This window comes from Otolemur garnettii, unplaced genomic scaffold (assembly GCF_000181295.1).
Source record: "Otolemur garnettii isolate 467f Iridium unplaced genomic scaffold, OtoGar3 scaffold00160, whole genome shotgun sequence".
In the NCBI taxonomy this organism is placed as follows: Eukaryota; Metazoa; Chordata; class Mammalia; order Primates; family Galagidae; genus Otolemur; species Otolemur garnettii.
This window is the reverse complement of record NW_003852555.1, coordinates 1,149,686-1,175,051: the sequence shown is the minus strand read 5'-3', so window position 1 is coordinate 1,175,051 and position 25,366 is coordinate 1,149,686. Positions and strand designations below refer to the sequence as shown.

The window sequence follows — 25,366 nt, the reverse complement described above, 5'->3', positions numbered from 1 at the left end:
GCTCAGCAGACAATACCAGCCGACTTAACTTTGCTATCAGCTATTATTTAAAATTCTGGCAGTTGTTAAACTGTAAACGGGCAAGGAAGAACTGGCCTGTCCTGACTAAGGCTCCCTGTGGGAAAGCAGAGTACATATGGGGAAAGAAAACGCTGGAACAGACTTGAGCACTGTACGTATCACAGGAAATCAGGTTTCAGGAGATTCAGAAAACACTCTTAAAAATAGGTACTGTGAGATGTGAATTCAGAGCTAAAATAAATTCTTACAGTTTTCATCCTGGGCAATGCATTGTAAGGGGATCCCAAAGAAAGACGTATAGCTGTCATTGTACCACACCAGAAGCTCGGTGCCCCTGGGGATATCTATACAGGCTCGGTAGAATATATTCGACCTATTCAAAACAAAAGAAAACCCAGCTTAGTAATACATAGGACTCATGCGTCCCCAGCCACATTTTTATTCCCCCCCAAAAGTTCTGCCCAGCTCCACCTAAGCAGTTTCTGTTTGTAATAAATCTACACCTCCCTTTCTGTCTCCAGCAACCAATTAGAGCCTATCGCTCGTGATAATAAACAGTGCATGGTTTATTTCCACAGCGTCCCTCCATAGAACATCTTAGCTGAAAACACAGATATTCGGCCCCAGAGACAGCAGAAAGGAAGAGTTCATGTTTTAAAAAAAATTCCCTCTCACACTAATGAGAAAATTCTCTCTCCTGGCAAATTGCAAAGACACGGGTGCCCCAACGCCTTACATAAATTAATACTATTGATTTCTTATCTGCAGGAAAAGCATTCAGTGTATTCGTGCCACTTGGTATGGGGAGTTCCCAAATTTGTAATAAAATTAAAGCAGTTTTGTGATATAAGGACTAAGGGAAATAAAATCCCTCTCCACTGCCTTTCTTGTAAAGTTTGATACAGGAGGAGAGAAAAACTCTCTTATGTGAAACGAATGGAAATTCAATAAACACAAGAAGAGCACTTTACCCTGGCTGAAAGATTACGCTCTGAGATGATGCAGTGAGGGTACTAAGAAATAAACATTTTTTACAACAGCTTTGGTACGGTAACGAAAAACCTACAGATGAAAAAAAATGAGGAGAGTGCGACTGGTTTTCTCAATGAAGAATTGCTACAAATATTAGCCTCAAGTTCAAGATAAAAGTGTGGAGGGTTGGTGGGCCTTAAATTTCTCCTTTCTGTAAGGAATTGGCGGTAGCAGGGCAATTTGTTCCTCGTATAACAGTGCAGACACGAGGCAAAGCCTTCTCCACATTTTTCATGGCAGTGAGATATGCACTTGTCAACATATTTTGTCACCACAAAGTGGCTCTTGGCAATAGGATCATAAAGATCAATAAAAAAGTGCAGATTCTCAATATTTTACTTGCAGCTGCAAAAATTTCATTTATCTTGTTATTTTCCTTACTTGCTGCCATTCTGTCTCACGAGGGCACTGCTAGCTAAGCAGAATGTTTTCCCCAACATTCTATGAATATCTGACAAAAACTCCAGCCAGTGGTCCGACCCTCGCCACCCTTCCTCCCTCTCTGCCTCTCTTAAAGCTGTGCATTTTATTAATTCTTTCCACTGCTACATAAAAAAATCAAAATTGGAGCCGAGCTATAAATCACTGGCATCTCCTAAGTTGAGAAAAATTGAGTCTACTTTGTACTTCACCCTTGTAACATTTCATCTCTCGGTTTGGCTTCTCTTAATATAAACACAGGGCCCGGCAAATGAATGTGCTAAAACCAAATGACATACTTTGCTGCTGAAAGAGCAGAACTGTTTTCGAGCAATGGGTGGTCTTCTGAGACGCAGTGTAGGCCGAAAGGGGGAAAAAATGTGTAAGCATACACCGTTCCTTACAAGCGGGCAGAGCTTCCAAAACTCGCAGAAATCTCTGCATGTTGAAGCACATCAAAGGGATTTTTTCCTTTTCAGATAATATTTCCTTTGCTGACATGTATTTAGTATTGTGGTTGGATGACTCATAAAGATAGCTTCATGGCGTCCCAACGCAGTTGAGGCAGAACGCGTGCCAACAGACATTATTGTCAGCCTCAAAATAAAAACAAAACGTTCAGCGAAGGGTCAATCAATCAAGGGTGCTTTGAAGAAAATTCCATTTAGATATTACAAATCATAACAGAATGAATTTAAACCAGCTGACTTTTTGTGAAGAGGACATTCATGTACAATAAAAATTAGGCTGGCTCTTCAGGGTCCAACTTTTCTATTTTCTTACTCTTGGACGTGGTCACTGGTGATGGATGCCAGTTTTTAAAATTGTGTTTTTGTAGTTCACTTTATAAAGATCTGAAGTAATCGAAAACAGATTGGCAGAGAGAGCTCGTCGTGTAAGCACCATCATGAAAGGGGAGTTGTAAAATCCACTTAATATTGACAGATAAGCAATGACTTTCTGGTGCCCACCTCCCTCTGAGGGGTTTCTTGTTGTCCCAAATTCAGAGTTTGCCTCAAGTGTTCCCTGGGCACTTGTTAAAGACCAGCCAAACTATCTCATGCTGAATGGACCAAGTATAATCTTTACTAATGTTCTAGCTCAGAGTTTACTAAAAACCTCGTGACAGAAGTGCAGCTCTAATAAAGGTGAGTAAAGTCTGTAAACAACAGTGTAACCAAATACTGTCTTGTACTATTTTATTTAAAAATAGACCTGCAATTGAAACCAAGGCCCTGAATCGCTGGTGGCCCAAATACGTTTCTTTTGAACTGGAGACCTTCAGAGAACAAGCCAAATTTGTGCAGCCTTTAACCTAGAAGGGGAACATGGTTTAAAAAGAAAAAAAAAGTGGTGGTGGGGGATCTTCGTTTTCTTTCTTTTTTATTAAAAAAAGAAAAGGAAAGGAAAATAAATAGCCATAGGCAGGACTCCAAGTGGCCGAGCACAGGGCCCTGGCTTTGATGTGTCCGTGGTGCCTAAGAAAGCTAAACAGTTGCTTCTGATTCTAAAGGGAACACGGCTGTTTATAACTGAGGTCATATATTTATATGGCACATGTTTTCGAGGGATTTTGAGAAAAGGAGGCTTAGTGGTAGGATTTTTTGCCTGTTTGATTTGGTTTTGCCCTCTCATTTCTATTCCAGCCTTCTTCAGCACTAAGAGGAAATGGCTGAGTGCAGGTGCCGTGCGCTGAGATGTGGCTTAACGTCTGGACCATCCACCTCGCTCCTCGGCACCCCAGAGGCTGCCCTACACGACCCCCTACAGGAAATGGGGATGGCTCCACCTCGCTTTTGTCACACTTTGGACTTTGCCCACACATCTTGGAAATGGGGAGGGGGGCTTTCTATTCCCCTCCTCGCCTAAAACATACCCCAAATTATCAAAAGGCCAAGCCCAAAATCGGCACCTTTAGGGAGAACGGGAGAGTTACCCTGGCTCTGCCATGGCTGCTAAGCAGAACGGTTTTGGAAGGGTGGCCTCGGGAAGGCAGAGAGTTCTTGATTTCCCATGCCTTTGTCCAAAGGACACTGTTCTCTCCGGGGAGATGGCCTGAAGGAGATGGAAAGCAAGGGGCTGGGACCACATCTCAGAATTCCTGCTTCTCCGTGTGCACACACCTGCTGGGGAATAGCACCCCAAGTCAGGGAGGTTGCTGGACCCTTTCAGACCACTGTGGAAGTAACTTTACATATGACTGAGTGAAAGAAGTTGTCCACTAGCACCTTTAACCCTCAAAGCTCACGAAATTACTGTCATAACAACTAAGGAGGTTTCAGAACCTACCAAAAGAAAAAAAAAAAAAGTCTGCCGGTCCTTGCAGAGGTCTGCAGGATTTTTTCCAACCACTAGCAGCAAGCCTGAATTTGTGTACGCAAGCCAAACGGCTTCAGCTCTAGAGGTGGTAAATCAAGACATACTTTACCTGTACTGAACTACTGTTAGATTCTGCTCTCCGCAGTGCCTTGCACATCGGATATACCTCATCCAGCTCGACTTACTAGGTTCCCCACCATCAATAAAGTGCTGTAGTGTCCCATCCTGGTCATATATCTGGAGAAGAGGTCAGAAGGTCAAGTAGTTAGAACGAATCATCGGCAATCATTTTCCCTGTTTCCCTCAGCGTCTCTCCGTGTCAGCGCCACCAATTTACGGCCCTTTGGTTTGCTAGCGCTTATTGGTGCTTGTGGAAACTCAACCGGAATAGCAGGAAAATATTTGGGGGTGGTGCAAGTCAATCCTGTTTCTCTTATCAAGCCAATCTTCCCTGTATTAAACATATGTGCGGTATCTCAAGGATGTGACCATATTTCCCAAAGAATATTTAACCCATTTTGACAGGCTGGTCTTAAGTAATGAGCTGCTGGATAAACAAAGCAAGCCGAAAGACGAGGCCACGCTGACACGCTTGGAACATCCAAGAAGAGGCCCGAGGCGCAGAGGCACAGCCGCTCAAAGGCATATGGGAATCAAGAACTGTCCCTTCAGCCGGCCGGGTGACCCCTAGCGGGAGGCAGTCGGAGCAGAAAGGAGCTGTAAAGAACCCGTAAATCCGACTCTGATTCAGATGAAATAAATGGACGCTCACCTCGCAGAAGATGTAGGACTTCTTCTGCTGTCGGGACCTGAAACTATTAGGAGAGGAGTCATCAAACCAGACAGACCCTCAAAAAGGAAAAGGAAAAAAAACCTGTTTCCTATCTTATGGATTTTAAATTTATTTATTTATTTATTTATTTATTTGCAGTTTTTAGCCGGGGCTGGGTTTGAACCTGCCACCTTTGGCATATGGGGCCACTCCTCTGAGCCACAGGTGCCACCCTGGATTTTAAATTTCTTAACTGAAATTGGTCTCATTGGCTTAGATCAACAGGAGTAGATTTTATTTCATGATCACATTAAAGAAAATGAAATGCACTTCAAACCATGCAATAAGCATGGACAAAACGTCATATGCAAAACCACTGGCGGGCTGAGCACAGAGTTAGTGCTGATGGCAGAGACAGTCTGTCATTTTTTTTCAGAACCAGGACACTTTGGCCCTACAGGAGCAGGATATGAGAAGGTTACATGTCCACAGCAATTCTAGAAAGTCATTCTCCAGACACGGGGGCCTCCAGAGAGCAACGGGCGGTCCAAGAGTTCCTCAGGAGCACAGTTCTCAGAAAGACCATCGTCCCACTGGACCTTTTCAAATAACCTCAACAGTGGGATCTTTCTTCTGATAGCTACTGAGGGGTTCTCCAGAGCACCCTGAAAAATCATGTCTCTAATTGTCACTACTCAGCCCTCTGCTTTTCCTTCCCCAAAAGACAGAGAACAAGTCTCAGGCAGAGAGCCTCACTGGTTACACTGAGGCTTCCAAACTAGTAGGGTCATTCATATAAATTTTGCTCAATATTTCTATTCTAGGGCTTAGCGATGACAGGTCCTTTTTACTATCACCAGGCATTTTAAAACAGCTGAGATATGTGGGGTTTCTTTTTCTTTTCTTGAACTCACTGCTCTCCATCCCCAACCCCACCACTAACCCCCACAAATAAAAGATAAACATTACTCTAGGAAAAATAATCATGTGAGAAGTTGTGACTGGGTAAATGCACCAGACTGATCACAGTTGATAATCAATTTAGCCCAAGAAGAATGAAAATTCTTTGATTTTATTATATTTAAGGTTAATGACCTCTTTTTCTTGGCCCTTGGATAATGGAAAACATTTCACGTGGTGCTTCATCTGCAACATGGGCAATCTAATTACACAAGATACATATATTTGGGGTTGATTATACAGCAGTCATTTCTGTTTTCGTTGGGTTTTTTGTTTTGTTTTTATTTTTTAAGAAGCTGGTTAAATTTTCAAATCTCAACTCTGAGTCCACTATTGACAGTGTAATAAAGCCATCGGTCCTTAATCCCCCTATTCATCTTTAACGGAGTAAAAAATGTTGCTGGCCAGACCCGTGGCCCTACCCTTCCCCCATAAACAGGCCTTCCACAGGGTTGCTGGTAAAAATTGCTAGGAAGCCTTTTGAGAATCACATGTGATGATGCCCCTTGGTGTTTCTAGCTCATATCCTCAACTACAAGTAAAATGCTCTAACATTTACGTGAGGGAATATCTTAACTGTTAGTTCATGTGACTACCAGCCACGAACCAGTCCATCTTGAAAACGAGTATAAAAAAATGTTTCACTCTATGCTCTCTGTGTCAGCAATAACGTATTTAACTCGGTCGGTGCTCTGTGGACTACAGAGAAACCTACAACTTCTTGCCTTCTTAATGTAAACTGTTACTCACATCAAGGAAAAGTAGAATGCTGTTTTCCAGGCTTTTCCCAAACATCACACAACGTAGCAAGGAGCTGGGCTTCCCTAGTCTCAGCTAATACTGATATTATAATATTTCACTTGAACCTGTGACATCAGTTCCACACGCTTACTTAAAGGCCAAAACTCCGTATCCAGATTGGAGGAAACTCTTTCAACTGTGATACTGCTCTTTCCCTCCGCCCCCAGAGCCCAGCCATCACCAAATCCAGTTGAATTTGCTTCCTTCAATACTTCCCAAGCGCGTCCATCTCAGCCTTTCCACTGTTACCAGCTTAGCACAGATGAGCTTTCTTTCTCACCAGAAATACAGCAAGAGCCTCTTAACTGATTTCTCTGCAGTCTCTCCAGCCCCTCTCCGTCCCATTCTCTAAACTATAGCCAGAGGGATCTTTCAAAACACAAACCTGGGTTGTAGTCATCTCACCCAAGTTCTCCAAAAAGCAAAAAATAAAACCTTCATACATGTTATAAATGTGAAGTCACAATAACATATATTTATAGCATACAGGGTTTCCTCCAGGGGGCTCCAGGCACTGACACGACCAGCACCTCCTACCCAGGGTGTCTAGGGAGACTGAAACTCCGTGCCTTTGTATTTGGCTCTAGACAACTCTCCGCTCTTTCTGGTCTGTGTTGTTAAGAGTACACTTTTAAACTCAGTGTTTCTTCAAAGAGCAACAGTGGGTCAAAGGCTCTGATGCTCGTTTCTGTTCATTCTTTTTGTATGATGAGAATAAAATTTAAAAACAAAAACAAAAACAGATTCCCAAAAGTGAATGCTAAACAGGAACTAAAGACAACTTCTCAGAAAAGTTCTAAATAAATATGGGGGCCCCATCGTTACTCTCCATCATTAGCTCAACTTTGTTAGCATTTAAGAGTTCAGTTAAAAAATTTTTCGATTTGGGCTTGGTGCCTTTAGCTCAGTGGTTACGGCACTGGCCACATACACCAAGGCTGGTGGGTTTGAACCCAACCCAGGCCTGCTAAACAACAATGACAACTGCAACAAAAAAATAGCCAGGCATTGTGGCAGGCACCTATAGTCCCAGCTATTTGGGTGGCTGAGGCAAGAGAATCTCTTAAGCCCAAGAGTTTGAGGTTGCTGTGAGCTGTGACCCCACAGCACTCTACAGAGGGCAACATAGTGAGACTGTTTCCAAAAAAAAAAAAATTCTATTTGTAACTGAACTGCCAGACAGGGGCTGCCACTCTTCAGAGAAGGAACCATGGCGGGAGGGGGCACAGTGTCGGGAATATTTCAGTAGATTTTGGTCTAGATTCACAGCAGCAATATCAGGTTCAGGAAGTTGTTCTTGGAGGTTGTATTAAGATCTACATTTGTCTGACACAAAAATGAAATTTTAAGTTAGATACCTGATAGGTCCAAAAGACTTAAGGAATTTAAGGAGATGAACTTACGCCAACATCAAGAGTTATTTTGCTTTGGTTGCCTTTCAAAAGATTTGAAACGAACAGAAAAATATCCAAAATCATGCACAAAGTGTTCAGACAACCCCCTCAGGGCCCATGAAAATGTGGAAAAGGTCAGAAATTTTACCCATTTAACTAGTGAGAACGAAGGCAGGAGAGTTAAATTTAGATTAAGGAAAGGATTCATTCTGAAAGAACAAAATATAACAAAGTTTTGCTGAAATTTGTGCCCTTCATTTACTGAATAACATGAATGATAAAGTTGTAATATTTCCTTCATTCTTTCTTGGAAAGCCAAACAAGTGAAACTTTGGAGAAAAGGTTTAATTTTGCAATGAAAACCTCTCAAAATTATAGAAAGTACACTTGGCATATTTGTTTCAGAAAGCTAGCACCAGCATTGCTGGAAAAAAGGTATAAATTCACATAGCCCTGTGAGAGAACATTTCAGCAATATCTAAATAAAGTTGATAATGTATAGATACTACGGCCTAGCAATTTCATTCCTAGGAACTTGCCCCAAAGAAACTCTGATTCATATGCTTAAAGAGACAAGTTCAAGGCTGCTCACAGCAGCACTGCTTACAATAGCAAACAATTAGATCTAGGCAATGTTCATTATCAGAAGAGTATCAGGCATCCTCAAACTACTGCCTGCAGGCCACATGCAGCTCCCCTAGGACATTTATCCAGCTCGCAGGGTGTTTTTGCCGCAGCCGCCTGTCCTGCTTAGCAGCTGACTCATCCCGGGGGCCGCAGTCTGGCCCTTCAACTGTCTGAGGGACAGTGAACTGGCCCCCTGTTTAAAAAGTTTAAGGACCCCTGGTTTATCTAGTCAATAAAATAGGGTCATACACAATTAATGAGCTAGACCTATTTATAATATATCTTGATATAAATATCAACAATTTGAGAAACTCCAGTTGCAGATTGTTAATTATGATGCCATTTGTTAAAATTTCAAAATATATAAAATAACACTCAGATAGTATATTTTATAGTAGTATATATGGTAATCATATATATATATGGATATATTTAGCAAAATTTTGGAAAGATACACTAGAAAGATTCCTGAGAACTTCTTCAGAGTAGTAATCTTTTAAAACAAGGGAATGGAAAAAAACAAAGGAACTTTATCTGAAACTCTTCAATTCTTTAAAACAAAATCCTCACACAAATATAGTGAAGTGTTAACACTTACTCACGTTTTCTGTGGCCTGTATGTGAGGTCTGTATATGTACATTGTACTTTGTGCTTTTCTAATTTTTTTTCAAAAACAAAATCGAAGAAAAATAAATGAAAAGAGAGCACCTCTTTCTCTTTATTTCTTTTTTGTTGTGCTCGTAATGCAGTTTTTGCATATATTGTTAAAACAGAGACGTTGACTGTGTCACACAAGGTTAAAAAACATATCTGTGTTGTTCCCCTGGGAAAATATGTGCAAACAGGCACTACTACATTAGCAGCCTTGGACTTCTTTTCTGAGTTTGTTGCTGCTATTTTCTTTTTCTTTTTCTTTTTTTTTTGAGATAGTCCCTCACTGTGTCACCTTGGGTAGAGTGCCGTGGTGTCACAGCAACCTCCAACTCTTGGGCTTAAGCAGTTCTCTTGCCTCAGTTTCCCAAGTAGCTGGGACTACAGGCGCCTACCACAATACCCAGCTTTTGTTTGTTGCAGTTGTTGTTGTTTAGCTGGCCAGGGCTGGGTTTGAACCCACCAGCCTCTGTGCATGTGGCCAGCGCTGTAACCACTGTGCTACAGGCACTGAACCAGTTGCTGCTATTTTCAAACCATTGATTTTGGTCTGTACTTTCTCTTTTATCAATGGAAGTAAAACGATAAGCAAGGGGGTGTGCTAAGCAAATTATAAATAAAGTTGATAACGTATATATACAATGTGTACAACGTATATATACTATAAGAAGATACGTAAGTTCTTCTTACCTTCTTAAGAAGATTTTAATAGTTTTCAAGCCAATTCTATTTATTGGGACACCACACATACGGTAGAATGGTATCACCCAAATTCTCATTCATTAATGATAAACCATGCAAGGTATTAACTGAAAACCACCAGACAAAAGGAGTTTTATTATGATCCTGGATTCGGGAAGGACCCCTCTTTCCCACATTCTAATTTCCCTTTCAAAAACCTACTTTAAATGAGAACAGCAGGAGTAAAATAGTGTTGTGTGTTCTGATAACTGGAGGTTGTTCCCAGCTTTGCCATTTATGAAGGCTGCCAGTCAACCCTAACAGTAATAGCAATCACAGAAACAAGGTAAGCCAGTGACTGATTTAAGCTCATTTTAACACAATAGCAAGAAAACCGCCTTCTGGCTGATAGGAGTTTGTGTGTATCAGCAGCCCTGAGCAAAGGGTTTCTCCAAAGCAAGATCCGTAAAATAGTGGATCTCAGGCTCAATTCAGGCAATAGAACAACTTTGTTTTTCCTCCACAATGTTCTAGCTTTTTAAAATTTTATCTAATTTAGATTTCTAACTTCTCCTGAAAAATCAAAAAATGGGTACAAGATCTCTGGTGCTAATCCACTGAAGCTGAGAAAAGGTGGCCTCCTTTAGACAGGCATGTGCTTGTCTTGCTCTCCAGTCCCCACCACTCCCTATTGTCTAACATGCTCTTTACTTCACTGAGGTATTTACTTGCTTGGCTTCATTAAAACTTTAACATGTGCAAGCCCAGCTAAAAAGGAATTACTGATACTCACCCTAGCACTCTGGGAGGCCAAGGCAGGTGGAGTGCTTGAAATCAAGAGTTCAAGACCAGCCTGAGCAAGAGCAAGATCCTGTCCCTACTAAAAATAGGAAAGTTAGCTAGGCGTGGTGGTGGGCACCTATAGTCCCAGCTACATGGGAGCCTGAGATAAGACAATCACTTGAGCCCAAGAGTTTGAATTTGCTGTGGGCTGTGATACCACGGCACTCTACCCAGGCTGACAGAGTGAGACTCTGTCTTGAAAAAAAGAAAGAAAGAAAGAAAGAAAGAAAGACTTTAGATCTGTAAGCCCAGGTGCAAAGGAATCACTGCTGCCACTGACAATCAGTCTAGCTGGGGACACTTTCAAAGACAACTATTCAAACATTCCTCACTCCTGAACTTCCAAGGAACCATCTGACCCGAGATCCAAGTTCTTTCAGTCCTGTATTTCTCCAGTGAAGAAAAGTGTAGATTTCTTTTTTCATTTGTACCATCACAGGTTTTCAAAGATGTTTTTTAACACAAGATACCTTTTAATTCAAAGTCTAAAATGTAATTCTGCTAAAAAAAAAATAAAAATAAAAATAAACAGATGGAAGTTGCCCTGGTTAAAGAATGAAGGGTTCGTGGAAGCATCCCACTAGCACAACTCACCTGCTGGTACTCTGTTTGAGACAGTTCCTAGGACCTATCAGGGGTCTCGCTGTGAACTGGGGGACCCTGTGCAGAAAACCACAGGCAGAGCAGGAGATAAGGCCTCCACCGATAGTTAAGTCACCAATTAATTCTACTAGAACATGGAGTGCTGTGGCTAAATTTAGAGCCCTGGAAAACCCTATTTGGAAGGGACCCCAGAGACCATCTGTTTCAACCAGGTTATTTACACATAAGGAAATGGGGTCTCCAAAAGTTAGTGACTTAAACAAAGTAAGACTACTAGTCCATGAAGGAATTGGGCCTTCGCACATACTCCCCACATCTCTACCTCCCCAGGGGGAGCACACTGAGGCCAACCCCCCCCCCCTCCGTTTAATCCTGTGAATACCCTGAAGAGGCTCAATCACCTGAAACAAAAGGAACTTCAATTACAACTTAACCAGGAATCTGTTCCTCCCAGAACATGGGTCCCTCAATTTTGGCTTGGGGGAGGAGGAAGGAAGATCCAGAGGTTTCGTGTAAAAAGCATTAGCCAATTCTCAGGGAGCGGGGAGATCTTTCAGACTCCCTCTCCGATGCTCCCAGTCCTGGCACACCCCAGTGCCCAGGCTCCAGACACCGGCAGGTGTTTGCTTGTGTGTTGAAATGCCAGCCTCCTGCAGATTTTGCCAAGCCGCTGAGGTGAGGGAGCATGTTTTATGCCCAGACATCTAACACAGGGTCCAGAACAGGGGAGGAATTGAAATGAATCCTCACAAGTCATTCGAAAACTTCTTCAAGATCTCGGATTTTACTCAAATCTTGAGAAGAAATCACCATTAAATGCAAATAAACCTTGATTCTAAGTACCAACAACCAGGTTTAAAGGGAAAAAAATGACAGCCTCCTTGAAGCCAACCTCTTTCAATTCTATGAAATCAAAGGTGAATTTCATGTGATGATTAAAAATGTAATAACTATTTCAGAAAAGACCCAGAAGAGTCACTGGAGTTTTCCAGTTTAGATCTGTGAAGTCAGAACTATTTTAAATCCCTGCCCAGCTCACAGAGGATACAGGGAAGAACAGATAAAGAGACGGTTGCTCTGCTCTCCTGTACCTATTCTCCACACACTGCCTTTATGCAGCCCCATCTGTTTAGAAAATTGGGGTTTCAACAATCAAGTGTATCAGCAGTTTGAGCAACTCAACTGAAAAGCCCACTGTGTGCCCAGATGAGATTCCTCTGTGTGACAGGAGGTCGAGGCAGGACATTTTGTAGTCCACAGAGAGCTCTACAACCACTTACTCAAGAACCATTCTTGCCAGTCATAGTGGTATACATCTGTAATCCCAGCATTTGGGGAGGCCAAGGCAAGAGGACTGCTTGAAGTCAGGAGTTTGAGACCAGCGTGGGCAACACAGTGAGATCCCATCTCTACAAAAACTGAAATGTTGGCTGGGCACAGGTGGTGCACATCTTGAGTCCCAGCTACTCTGGAGGCTAAGGCAGGAGGTAGGTGTTTGAGACCAGCATGGGCAACAGAGTAAGACCCCCATCTCTACCAAAAAAAAAAAAAAAGTTAGCTGGTATGGTGGTGCGTATCTGTAGTCCCAGCTACTCTGGAGGCTAAGGCAGGAGGACCATTGAGCCCTAAAGTTCAAGACTACAAGGAACTGTAGTCACTCTGACTACAGAGTAAGACACTGTGCTTTTAAAAAAAGGAAGTGTGATGAGTGTAGTCGGGAGAGAAGACCATCTTAAGTATTGTCAGTGAAAACACAGTGTAATATATGCCACTACAATTATAGGCAACCACAGGGGTGGGGGCGGAGAGTCAGAGCACGCATGTAGGTGTCAATTTTTCTTCAACTCAACTCATGTGTGAGTTACAAGTGGTGAGCGGCAATGTGACTTTGGGCCAATATTTAACCTCTTGAGCAGCGGTTCTCAACCTGTGGGTTGTGACCACAGGAACTGTATCAAAGGGTCGTGGCATTAGGAAGGTTGAGAACCACTGCTCTTGAGGAAGCTGATACCTTCTTAAAAAAAAAAAAAAATGATAGTCCCTACTTCAAGGGGCTGATTTGAGAATCAAGTGAGCAAGTGTGTGTAAAGGACTTAAAATGATGCTGGGCACCAGGTAGGAGCTCAAAGAACAGTAACTATCCTAAATAGATGAAAAACGTCAGCCCAGCCAATCTAGCAACCTGCTTGTGGACACTGGCCACAATGTAATGTTTACGGCGTAGGCAATGAATCATGGCTGAGGTTCCTAGACCGTAAGCTCACGGAGAGCACAAATGCATTTAATCACTTTTAGCATTTTACCTATACACGACTTACACAGGGCTGCTAGGAATCAACTTTTGTTAAAAGAGTACGAAGGAGAGGAAAGAAAGAAACAGATTTGGAAGGCCATCAAGGGGTACAGTAGTAAAACAGCTGTGGTCTATTTCTTTATGTCTCTTTTTTAAAAATTTCAGAATATTATGGGGGTATGCACGTTTGGTTACATAGTTAGCTTTTGTATATTTTAAGGTAGAGTTAGAAGTTTGCCCTTCACCTAGACCACAAGTCTTTTTAAAAACAAAACAAAATGTAACAAACAAAAAAACTGTATAAATGTAAATACTGTCCTTAAAACAGTAAGGAATCTCCTATAATTTCCATTTCCTAAATTTCATCAGTTTATAGTTTAGTGAAGTATCCCTTGTCATCCAGAAGACACAGATACCCACCATGCCTTTAGGAACATTTCTGGAACATGCTAGAAACTGACAGGTATTTATACAACTGTTTTAATTTGTTGTGGCTTCAGGGCCCCCACAGCCCCCTCACTGAATATCACTAACAGGATTGCTTGACCTCTGAAGCCACTGACACTCTTGGCCTCAGGAAGCACCATGTACAGTGGCTCATTTCTATGTGAACACTCAGCACACTCAGGATGAGGGGCAGGGGACATTGTGGGTTTCAGCTCGGAGCCTCAGATCCACAGAGATCTGGCATTGCTCCCCAGTCTAGAGAGGAGGATGGCAAGAACCACACCAGTATGGTATCCTGACCTCTTTGTTTCAATTCAACTTTCAAATCAAGCTAAATCGAGCTGTGAGGAGAGAGACCACAAGCAAAACTTCCAAAATGAGTGAAAGCATCAGCCTCCACCTGAACTCAAAGAAAGAACAGCCATGAGCGAGCAAGCCGGACGCACGGGCGTGGAGTCTGAGTCTATAACATACTTCCACGGGCTTATGTGATTCTCATAGCTGCCTGTGCCGGAGCCTGGGAAGTCACTGTCTTGCAGATAAGAAACCATAGTTGAAAAGGTGAAATGACTTTCCCACAGTTACCGTCACACATTTGGTAAATGCAAAATCCTCCTGAATCCTCACCAACCACATTATTGCTTTTTTCACCATATTCCATTTACCCTATCAGGGACAACATAGTGCTTTTTCTTCAAAAGCATCTGAAATTTTCCAAACGAACGTCATAAAAATGGTCATAATGACTGATAATGCCATTTATCAAATAATTCCTATTTTCAGAACAAATGTCAATCTAGTAAGAATTACTTAATCTGTTAGTACAATTTACACAACCACCAACCATGCAACAGACAAAGGCACAAATCCCCAATTTCAGGTAAAGAATTCCACTGGCACTGGGCCGTGAGGACCATGACTATCAGAAAATAGGTGATGTGGCCCCGCACAGTGGCTCACTCCCATAATCCTTGCACCCTGGGAGACTGAGGCAGGATTGCTTAGACTCAGGAATTTGAGACAAGCCTGAGCAAAAGCAATGCCCCCTCCAAAAAAATCCCTGCCTCTACAAAAACTAGAAAAATGTTAGTTTCTATAGTCTTAGCTCCCTCGGAGGCTGAGGCAGGAGGATCACTTAAGCCCAGAAGCTGTGCACTCTAGCTGAAATAAGATTCTGTCTCAAAATAAAACCAGTAAAGGCATTAGACTGTGGATATATATGCACATTTTATAATAAAAGCTTTTTTGTTCAAAAGAATAATGGCTAGTGTGTCCCTATTATTTGTGTTCAGTTTTTCAATTTTTTTCTCAAATATAAAATGCTATATAAAGTCTTTTGTATTTTGGCAATTCCCCTCCCTTCCTTAGAATTAACTTATTTTGTTTTTGTTTCTAGTAAGAAAATCCTTTCTTCTCACTCTGGTTTAGAATATTTTGGAATGTCTGGAATGTAAAGATTCCAAAAGGAGGCTTCAAAGGTCAAGTTATAAATTCCCCATAAAATAAATGAGTAATGGTTATATACACCGTTGCTGTATTTTCAGTAATGCTGATAGAAAGCTATATACTGTACTTAGTCAATTCACATTCATCAAGTTCCAGAAATATTAGAAAATCATTAGAGGTTTATGTTGAGTCTGCAGATAATACTAACATATAAGTCAAGACTGAAATATGGTAATCAGAAAAACAGTTGAAAAGTGCCAATAAACTGTAAAACACCCGTGGTGGTGTTTGCAAAGCCTTCATCAGAGAGCCGCCCGTGTGAAGAAAGGGAAGGGGGCATTTTGGTGACACTGTGGGTCAGCTGCTGCTAAGTGTCAGGCTGGCAGAGAAGAGCGGCGACTCTGAGGATCACGACACGATTCAGGAGCTCCTGAGAACTGCTGAATATTCGGCGAATCGCACTTATCTCTGAGGGACAGCAGTGGCCCTTGATACAAAGCCTGCCATCCATCAATCTGGAGTCTTCTTCAGCCATCCTCTGTCTGTGGATCAGAGGAAGACTTTGGGGAATTAGGCTTCCATTATCAGGATTTTGTCTGGGGTCTGAACGAGCCACTGAACCTTTCGCTTTCCACTTGGCAAAGGCCTATGTGCTGGAAAAGTCCTGACAGTTCATTCATTTTGCTCCATCCTGGAGCCAGCTGATGTCTGACTGGCTCGGATGTGAGACCCGCCCTCTTTGATGTTGTACTCTTTTGAGAGTACCCTGCTGTGAAAAAAATTTTATCCATCCAAATTAAAGAGCAATATTTCTGCATCCAGCTGTTAGCTGTGACATGTTTGCCATTTTTCAGGGCACTGGCTCGGTGCCATCCACAGACTCTACTGCAAACCTATCTTTTTCCCTCTCCTCTGCTGCAGCAATAATACCCACAGTGCACAACTGTCTCCAGTGTCCACACAACATCAACACTAAAAGGGAAAAAAATGGTAATCCTCCATTGCTAAGAACAACCGTGGAAATATTTGCATGCAGAAAACTTCTGTCTTTGTGTCAGCGTTAATGTATTTTACAAACTGTAAAGTTCTTTGACCCTTTTAAAAATCCAGTTTAAATTACAGCGATCCACAAGAAATCCTGGCTTCTATTACATATAATTACGAATGAAATGAATTTGGTTCCTGTGAAAACTTGGTTCATATGTACAGAGTCCACATTAAAAAATGGACATTCATTCCATCTTTCTTTCTGCAGAGAGAACTCTGTGTACATGAAGAAAAATGCTTAAGAAAGCTTGAGTAAACATTTAAGTCTAAATAATCAAAAAACCCCTGTATCTTCTTATATTTATTAAATGCCATTGGGGGCTTCTAAAGATTGCTGCCATGAATTGTGTGCATCGTAACAAAAGGCAGCTTTCATCATTACCACGTTTTCCTCCATATACCGTGATGGAAGGAGTAAAGTACCACTGTTTTCGGCTTCCCTCCCATCCTGGCCTTTCTTGGTCTTCTTTCGTTTTCTTTTTTGCTGAAATGGGGGGGAATCAGTGAACTAGATCTCAGCCCTCAGCATCAGAGAATGCTACCTTGCAAGGGATCTCAGACTAGGTCTAGCAAATGTGCTCACCCATCACCACTCTTCCTCGAATCAGTGAAAGGTATGAAACAAACAAACAAAAACCATTCTATCTGTGAGAAAGTTTTGGAAAATAAATCATGGTGAAATTTTAATTTGTATCCCCTGCCCCTTGGAAAAACAAAATCCTACTTTTCTACTGAAGAAGAAAGGGCACCATTATTTTCTTAAAATAATCCTATAGCAATGTGAACTGATGGGATTTGTATGTCACCTGTAATGGTACACCAACCTTGAGAACCATAAAATAACACATCAAAGTTAACGCACACACTGGGATGCACACTTAAAATCTCCATATGGCTCATACAACACATGTAACACTATTTAACTCGTCAACGTAGGGGAAAGGTTTGGTTTATATACTCAAGTGGGTGCAATAGTGAAGAGACCTTGGTGAAAACTGTTACTGTTTTTACACCTTAGTAGTTACTGAAAAATATGATTTCCAAGAAGGAGCTTAAACCAGAGCCTAGGTGCAAACTGCTCTTTTTAGATAACAATCCTATTAAATACAGTGTACTAAGTGGGAAAGGTTTGTAAAGGGAACGTCCTTTAAAACCCGGAGAGACTACGTCCACGTTGTATGTTGACACGCACACCGTGCCCTAGATCTCACCCGCTGCTTTTAGTAAGAACTCTCTGAAGACACAGAATGTTTGTCCCAATGAAGTAATGGTTTCCTATGGTTTCTCTTCTATTCAGAGCAGTCTACAACTTTATTTCTTTGCTGAAATGTGTCACTCTTAAAATTATTATGTTTTTCTAAGTCTATGACATTCTTTTCTTAACCACGCCAATAAAGTGCGATTTTCAGGCATGTTTTATTAAGGGGAAAGTGGCCATCTGTTGAGGAAAGACAACGTATTTGCAGATCTTAAATAATTCTGAAGACATTTCTTATGTCAAGTCGGGACTTGCACTCAATTCTTGGTGTCCTCCGTCCTGCCCTGCATCACAGCCCAGGGGCAGAGATGAAGCCACCCCTCAGATTCAGGGCACTTGAAAAAAAGTCTGAGATTCTCAAGGGGCCTGGATTAACCACCTTTGCTTGCCATAGGTCTCCTTGGCATCAAGCCAAACGAGGCACCAAAGATAGAAAATGATGATAGTCATGGTGAGTCTCCAATTTACACTTTTGACCTCCCAGACAGTATTCTTTCAACAACCTTTAGTAAGCACCTACTATGTGCCAGCCCATGCCTAGTGTAGAACAATGATAAAAGATTAGACCTCGGTCCCTAACGTCAAGTAATTTACAGTGTAATCCGAGACACACAAAACAAAATCATTAGATATTTATTTTGGCACCAAACTCCATCGATTTTCCCATATAATCTTTGGACATTTATTGTCTAGATTCAGGCTCCTGGTATGAAAAGGGTAATCCATAATGATTTCTTAGAAAGGACATCAGCACTAAGAAGAGAGAGCCAAAGCCAGTTACTCAATTGGTTGGTTGCTTGGATGGGTGGATGGATGGATAGCTGGATAGATGGGTAGCTGGGTGGATGGACAGTCAGGTGGATACAGGTAGAAGGAAAGGATGCCTTCTAGGTCTCTAAACAAGGGCTGGACCAAATCTCTTTGCTCTCTGGGAGGGCCAAAACAGCTCAGGCAGGGTAGAATATACAACAGGAGAATGTTATGGAATGCAACGTTATTTTTAAAAGTTACTTCACTGACTAAAATTAATACTTCCTTGAAAAATGCCCAGAGTATCTGCAGAGGTGAGGCTTCAACGAAGCAGCTGCCTAAGACTTCAGTCGATGGACAGGCCAATGGCTGCCCAGAGCCTGCCACGGACCTGCCTCTCTCTGAATGCTAGTCTCTCTTCCCATCTCAAGCCCCCACACAGTCTCACGCCGAAGATTCTCGTTGCCGCCCCAGCCTTCCCTGTATGTGGCTCTTTCTCAACCCTCTGTCATCTTCCCCATGCTTTGGGGCCTCCCTTCCAGGCTCAGGGCTCTCATAAAGTACCGGTCCCGTGATTCATACCTGGGAGTGAAGGTGGGCCAAGGAGCTATTCCTACAAAGAATATGTGCATTTGAGCTTTATCTTTGAGTGAAGCTTGAAAGGGGGCAATGACCTTTTAAAGGAATTTGAAATAACATAGTAAGGGCTGAGGATATCAGTCATCCAGGAGGACAAATGACCATCCTGACTCTCCCTGTCTCACAGACAGAGATCCAGGGGACGGCCGCTGACAGAGCTGCCACAGTCCCAGGACAGGAGCCCAGGCTCCCCAGTGAGGGCAGCAGCTCCAAGGAGAGGGGAAGGGATTCTGGTGACAGGAACAATGCCAGCTCCTTCTCAGAAAAGCTGTCTGCATGTCCTCTCTAGGGGACCAGTGGGGCCATTCAGCCCCACTTTCACAAAGAGCCTCAAATTTAGGCCTTTGAAGTCATCTCCCAATGAGGTCACACATACAATCACAGAAACAGCCTGACAGGATTGAAAGGAGGGGCCTTCTTCACACAACTCCAACTCTTGGGTCTCAGGACTGGACCACACTCCCTGTAGCAAACCACAAATTAACATTTTATAAATCCTGTAATTAACTTATGAATAGTACAAGTCTATGTTTCTGGTATTAAAAGCATTAAGTTGTTAAAGGTAAACATTTAAAGTACACCACTGTTTTTGTAACCCTCTTTTGGCATTTTCTCATTTTTCAATATATTAAGAGCCTCAAAAAAATGGAAGTGGCCCAGGTCTCTAAACAGCCCTGAACAGGGCTTGTTAAAAAGGCTCCTTTTCATGGTCAGACCAGAGGCCTGGCGAGCAGAGCACACCGTTGGCACTGGGACACCACAGTTTCTCACAGAGAGAGATCTCTGTGTTTCTGAACAGGCGTTCGGGTCTACAACAAGGTGTGACTCCCTGAAAATCCACCCAAGAGAGACAGTAAACCTGGGTGTCTGGGACTCAGGGTTTGCCAATGCTTGAGTTAGCAGAAGTTACGACTAACGTCAACCCGTAAAGCAAAGCAGCCACCTAATTACTACATTGTCACGCCCTGTAGGTGTCCTAGTTTTTAGATAAAACTTAGGATTCCCTTCTTTCCACAGGAAGCATCTGTGGGCTGAAAGGAAAGAACGAAATAGACTCTCTTACTCTGGGGTCCACAGAGAGGTTCTAACACCTTGACACTGCAACAAAACGGTAAATGTGCATATGAGTAATCTTCTCGGAAGAAGGTTCACAGTTTTTATTAGAGTCTCAAAGGGTGTGTGTACACACACACACATTAAAAAATGACTGCCAAGTCCCACACGCTCAGATAAAAGGAGCACTGAAAGGAGAGAGGGAAATGAGAACATCTGGGGATGAGTTAGAGTCCTCCGTGTGTTTTATGGACTTTGGAGAAGGCGCCCTTCAAAGGCTGACAGGTTGCTTTGGTCTCTGAAAAACGTGATCTCACTCTCATTTCCTCCCTTTCTGAGCTGCAGACCCTCCCTTTCCTACATTTCCTTTGACAGTGCTTTCATTTTGTATTTAATCGCAATTGTGTTTTGATGTATTGGTTTTACCTAAATCTCTGACCACATTTTAAGAATCACTAAAAAAGCAAACCAGCACAGAATCCTCTGGTTGGTTTATTTCACGAGACAGATACTTTCAGGTTAGAAACCACATGAATGGGCCTGATTACACCGGGTGGCTCAATGTGTCAGCTGTGTGGACATTTAGCAGCGCTTACTGCTGGTTTTCCTGAGTCAATGGTTATTAATACACCCAAGCACTCTCTTTCAGCCTTGGTCAAGTCCTCTGATGCCACCATTTTTCCTACTAGAAAGAAAACATAAAATCACATTACATTAGTCCACCCAATGGAATCATTTGCTATGTGAGCTGTAAAGTTTTTATAAATTAAGACATTGTTTATTTTCTGCTAGCTCGCATACCCTCATAACTTCTAGTTAATTAGTTGGTAGTTGAGCTACAAACTCGGAATCCTGGATTCGAATTCTGACTCTGGCAGAACTAACTTTGTGACCTAGTAAGTCATGTAACCCGACTCTTCATGTCCTCCAGTGTGAAGCACAAGCATAAAATTATTAATAGAGATCTTTGGATTCTTCCAGTCAACTTTTACAACCCCATGAATTGATGACTTTATCAATGTGTCTTAAATATCAGTACTTGGCTGCTAGAACCTAGAAGGATAAAAGCCATAATGTAACCACTTCAAGTATATAAAAAAAATACACTTCAATAGTCAAGAAGGGGGAGGGGGATAACACAACCATAAGTCACATAATCTTTTATTAGGCCTATGCAGATTAAATCATAAATTACACCTTGCAAGCTGTACAGTCTAACTAGCTCAAGAATAAACTGTTAAAATATTAAATAATTTCTTTAAAATTCCACACAAGTGAAAGTGAATTTAATTATACAAATGTATAATCTATACCTTTATATGTAAATGAAAAGGAGGTGTGGCAGTGGCGTGAATCAGACAGACTGGGCCTGAATCTTAGAGTCAGCAAAACACTTCACTCATTTACAAGAGGAAGCGCCTAATATCAACTTCAAGTGTTCTGTGAGCAGGAGATGAGAGACTCCATCCACACAAGCTCCCGACACATAGTAAGTGCTCAATAAACAGCACCATTGTCATTGCTTTCTACTGGGTGGTTTAGGTCTTCCTTTCCAAAACAAATTTCCATCTACTTCAATATTTCTGAAAAACTAAGTAAAACTAAGCACACAAAAAAGGTCATAGAACTTTGGACCCTCGAACATACTGTATTAAGTGAAATTGAGCACAGCAGAAATCAACCCTCAGCTCTGTGATTTTAGACAAGTTACTTGGTCTCTCTGAGCTCATTTTACCCTGTACAAAAACAGAATAACAACAATGCTGCAGGCTGTGCTAGGCTTAAGGGAAACAGCTTATGAAGAACTGAGAACAGCTCCCTATAGCCACCTACAAAAGGGAATTCCTAGGAAAATAAAAATTACTTTTTCTCAAATTCAGTAGCCCCCATGATTGTAGACTAAAAGTACCTTTCACTAGCCACAGAAAATTCTGAAACACTTCAATACAATTGTTTTAATTGCATAATGTATTAAAAATATAAAGGGCAAAAGCATTAAATAATATTTAAAATATTAATTAAGGCATGTTTTAAATCATCTCAAATTTATCTCAGTGGATCACACCCTATTTCAAATTTAAATCATAGAGAGGAAAAATAGTTTTACTCCTATATCCTCAATCAGAGTTTCCTATATTCATCCTATAGAACCATTATCAGCTTGAGATATAATTACTCAAAACCAGGCTTACAAACCAAAAAAGCATAATCACGATAAACTCCACGTGGTTTATGCTTTTCTGTTTAGTTTCTAAATCACCCTTGTAACAGCTACCAGGATTGACTCTTAAAAGTAACTGACTTCTTTTAAAAAAAAAAAATTTAACTTAGAATCTGAGGTTCATTTTAAAAGGGGGACGTGTCTGATGAAAGAACAGGACAATGAACAATTTTAGAAACAATAACACCTACAATTATCAACAATTTGCATCTACTTTATCAGGAAGCAATTTACAAACCTAAGTCTCAGAAAGAGTAAATACCTGTAACAGTTCCATGCACCGGAGGGAAGGTTAAATACACAGATTCTGTCTTATTTCTCAGACTTTTGCTCTGTTATAATTTCAGCATGAAGCAATAATAGATAGCCTTACTGAGATATGTTCCGATTTTTTATCAGGTAACAATTTTTTTTTTCTAGAAGCCATCTTTGCATTTCTTGGCCGTAAATGAAATACATGTCAAATTCTAAATGATATAATTAAAACCCAGCAAATCTCATTTTTTTCCTTGAAATGGAGTAATTTTGTCCTGCTGAGAAGCAGCATAAATCTTGGCTAGTTTGTACATTTTTGCTTTCAAGGATGTAATGTAACCATCAGAGCTGTTACATCATGTAAATAAATTTCAAAGATGGTATTAATATAAAAACTATATCACATAACCCTAAAAATTTAATATATCTGCCATGGCAATAACCAGATCATTATTCCAAACAAATATATATTCCATCATGTCATTTTGAACTTTTTCTGACCTTTTTTTTTTTGTTTTTTGAAGAAAGAAAACTACAATTGAGACCAAATGTTTTATGAAAGAAAATACAGGCAAGCTGATTTGGCCAAGCACAGATAATTTCAGATTTAAGATGTTATTATATCCTAGAACTTAACTCACTTTTTCATAAGCTGCCGTAATTAGGATATAAGTACGATATCACTTAGGAAGACTATGAGCTTGCAATGGTGCTTACAGTGTCTTTTGAATGGTTTGATATAAACTAGGACTACCAATTACACAATTCCTTTTTAAAAAAAAAAAAATCAAATGCAAGGTTCATTGCTGTTTGAAATAGAGGCCACAATTATGTCAGCATCTTTTCACAAACAAATGACAAATGCATTTATACCAAATGGAGACCATCCCTGTAGCATCCTCTCGGCCCCTCTTCCTTCCCCCTTCCAGGAAGGCCTCCCACATCACCCAGCCCAGCCGCCAGCGCTCCTCTCTCCTACTTAGTTCAACCTCATCCCTGGCTTCTTTCTATTCAACTCTGCACCTGTGATAAACCCCAAGTCCCCAAGTCCCCACATTTTAAGCACTGGTTGGATCAGTCAAAGGAATCAAAATATTAGATGCAAGGACACTATAGATCCTAGTAGATTTAGTTTTATTTATAGATTTAATTCTATAGTATAGAACTAAAGTCACCAGAGGCCAGCCCGGCCTGCACACTCTGAGTGAGGGGTGTATCCCCGGGAAGTGGGTCGGCATACACCTGCAGCAATGACTCTCTAAAGACCTCCTCAAGAACTGCCAAAACACCATGACCACACCACCCATATCCTCGTCTCTCTGGAGCTCATGCACACAAAGTTAAAAAATGGATGCAAATATAACTTTCCCTGGATAGCTTCCATAAATTGTACCTGTGCCTCTTCTGAATGCTTCTGTGGGGAGGTCCGTTCACAGACTACCTCACAAAGGACACAGTCCTAATAGGAAATCCACCAAGAGATTCTATATTATACTTTAAAGCTCATTTCAGCCTGGTTAAACCACTAGTTTGGGGTGATGCCTGTGGCTCAGTGAGTACGGCACTGGCCCCATATACCAGAGGTGGTGGGTTCAAACCTGGCCCCGGCCAAAAACTGGAAAAAAAAAAAAAACCCACTAGTTTGGGGGATGATAAACTTTTCTTCTTTCTTATTTGTCAAAGAACTGTGAGTTTAATAATAGCATTTCATTCATTTAAAAATGACCTAGAACATGTTAAATGTAGGGTAGGGGAAGCACAGAGATTCACAAGGGCTAGGAAGGGCCACGCTGCTTCTCATCAGTAGACAAGTGACGCTTCCAATAGCTTCTTTCCACTCCTTCAAAAACAAACAGCAACCAGGACAAACAACTGAAACAAAACAGTCATCTACAATGTTCAAATATTGAACATTCTGTGATTGCGTCTGCTTTCCTTTAAAAAACTGTGGCATATAAAAATCCAAATTCAGCCAGGCAGGGTGGCTCACACCTGTAATCCTAGCACCCTGGGAGGCCGAGGCAGGAGGATCACTTGGAGTCAGGAGTTTGAGTCCAGCCTGAGCAAGATTAAGATCCCATCTCTACCTAAAATAGAAAAAAAAATTAACCAGGTATTGTAGCAGGTGCCTGTAGTCCCAGCTAGGAGGACTGCTTGAACCCAGAAGTTTGAGGTTGCTGTAAGCTAGACTGAGGCCACAGCATTCTAGCCTGGGCAAAGAGTGAAACTGTGTTTCTAAAAAAAATAAAAAGCCAGCTCGGGTGTAGCTCAAACGGCTGGGGCACCAACCACATATACTGGAGCTGGTGGGTTTGAATCCAGCCTAGGCCTGCCGAACAATGACAACTACAATCAAGAACTGGCCAGGCGTTGTGGTGGGTGCCTATGGTTCCAGCTGCTAGGGAGGCTAGGGCAGGAGAATCACTTGAGCCCAGGAGTTAGAGGTTACTGTGGGCTGTGGCGCTATGGCACTCTACCCAGGGCAATGGCTTGAGGCTCTGTCTCAAAGAAAAAAAAAAGTCCAAATATATGGCACACCTCCTGGGTGAAGGACTCAAATACAACTCAGACTTTTCCTAACAAACGTAAACAATATAAAACAATACTTCTATCCCTATATTAATCTAAAATTTAAAAAATAAAAATAAAAAATAAGCAAATTTAGAAAAGAGATAAAGGAATAATTTTGCTTGACCAAAAACTTCCTTTAAAGATCTATCCTCCCCAGAGTCCCAAAGTATGACTCAAATTTTAAAAATTCCAAGTATATTTCAAAAATATAGCTGCTGTGTACAATAGGGTTTACCTGTGTGTGCACACAGATAAAAAGTG

The 25,366-nt window shown here is 41.5% G+C and overlaps 1 protein-coding gene across 1 annotated transcript in view; it reads right to left on the bottom strand.

Moving 5' to 3' along the window:
* PRDM6 (PR/SET domain 6) overlaps nucleotides 1-25,366 on the bottom strand; it is a 99,672-nt gene that overhangs the window by 27,800 nt on the left and 46,506 nt on the right. Inside the window, exons 3-4 of the mRNA XM_012811477.1 lie at nucleotides 3,902-4,029; nucleotides 270-394 (exon numbers count right to left, since the gene is read on the bottom strand). Of these exons, the coding sequence (XP_012666931.1) occupies nucleotides 270-394; nucleotides 3,902-4,029 (253 nt within the window). The remainder of the gene's footprint in view (nucleotides 1-269; nucleotides 395-3,901; nucleotides 4,030-25,366) is intronic.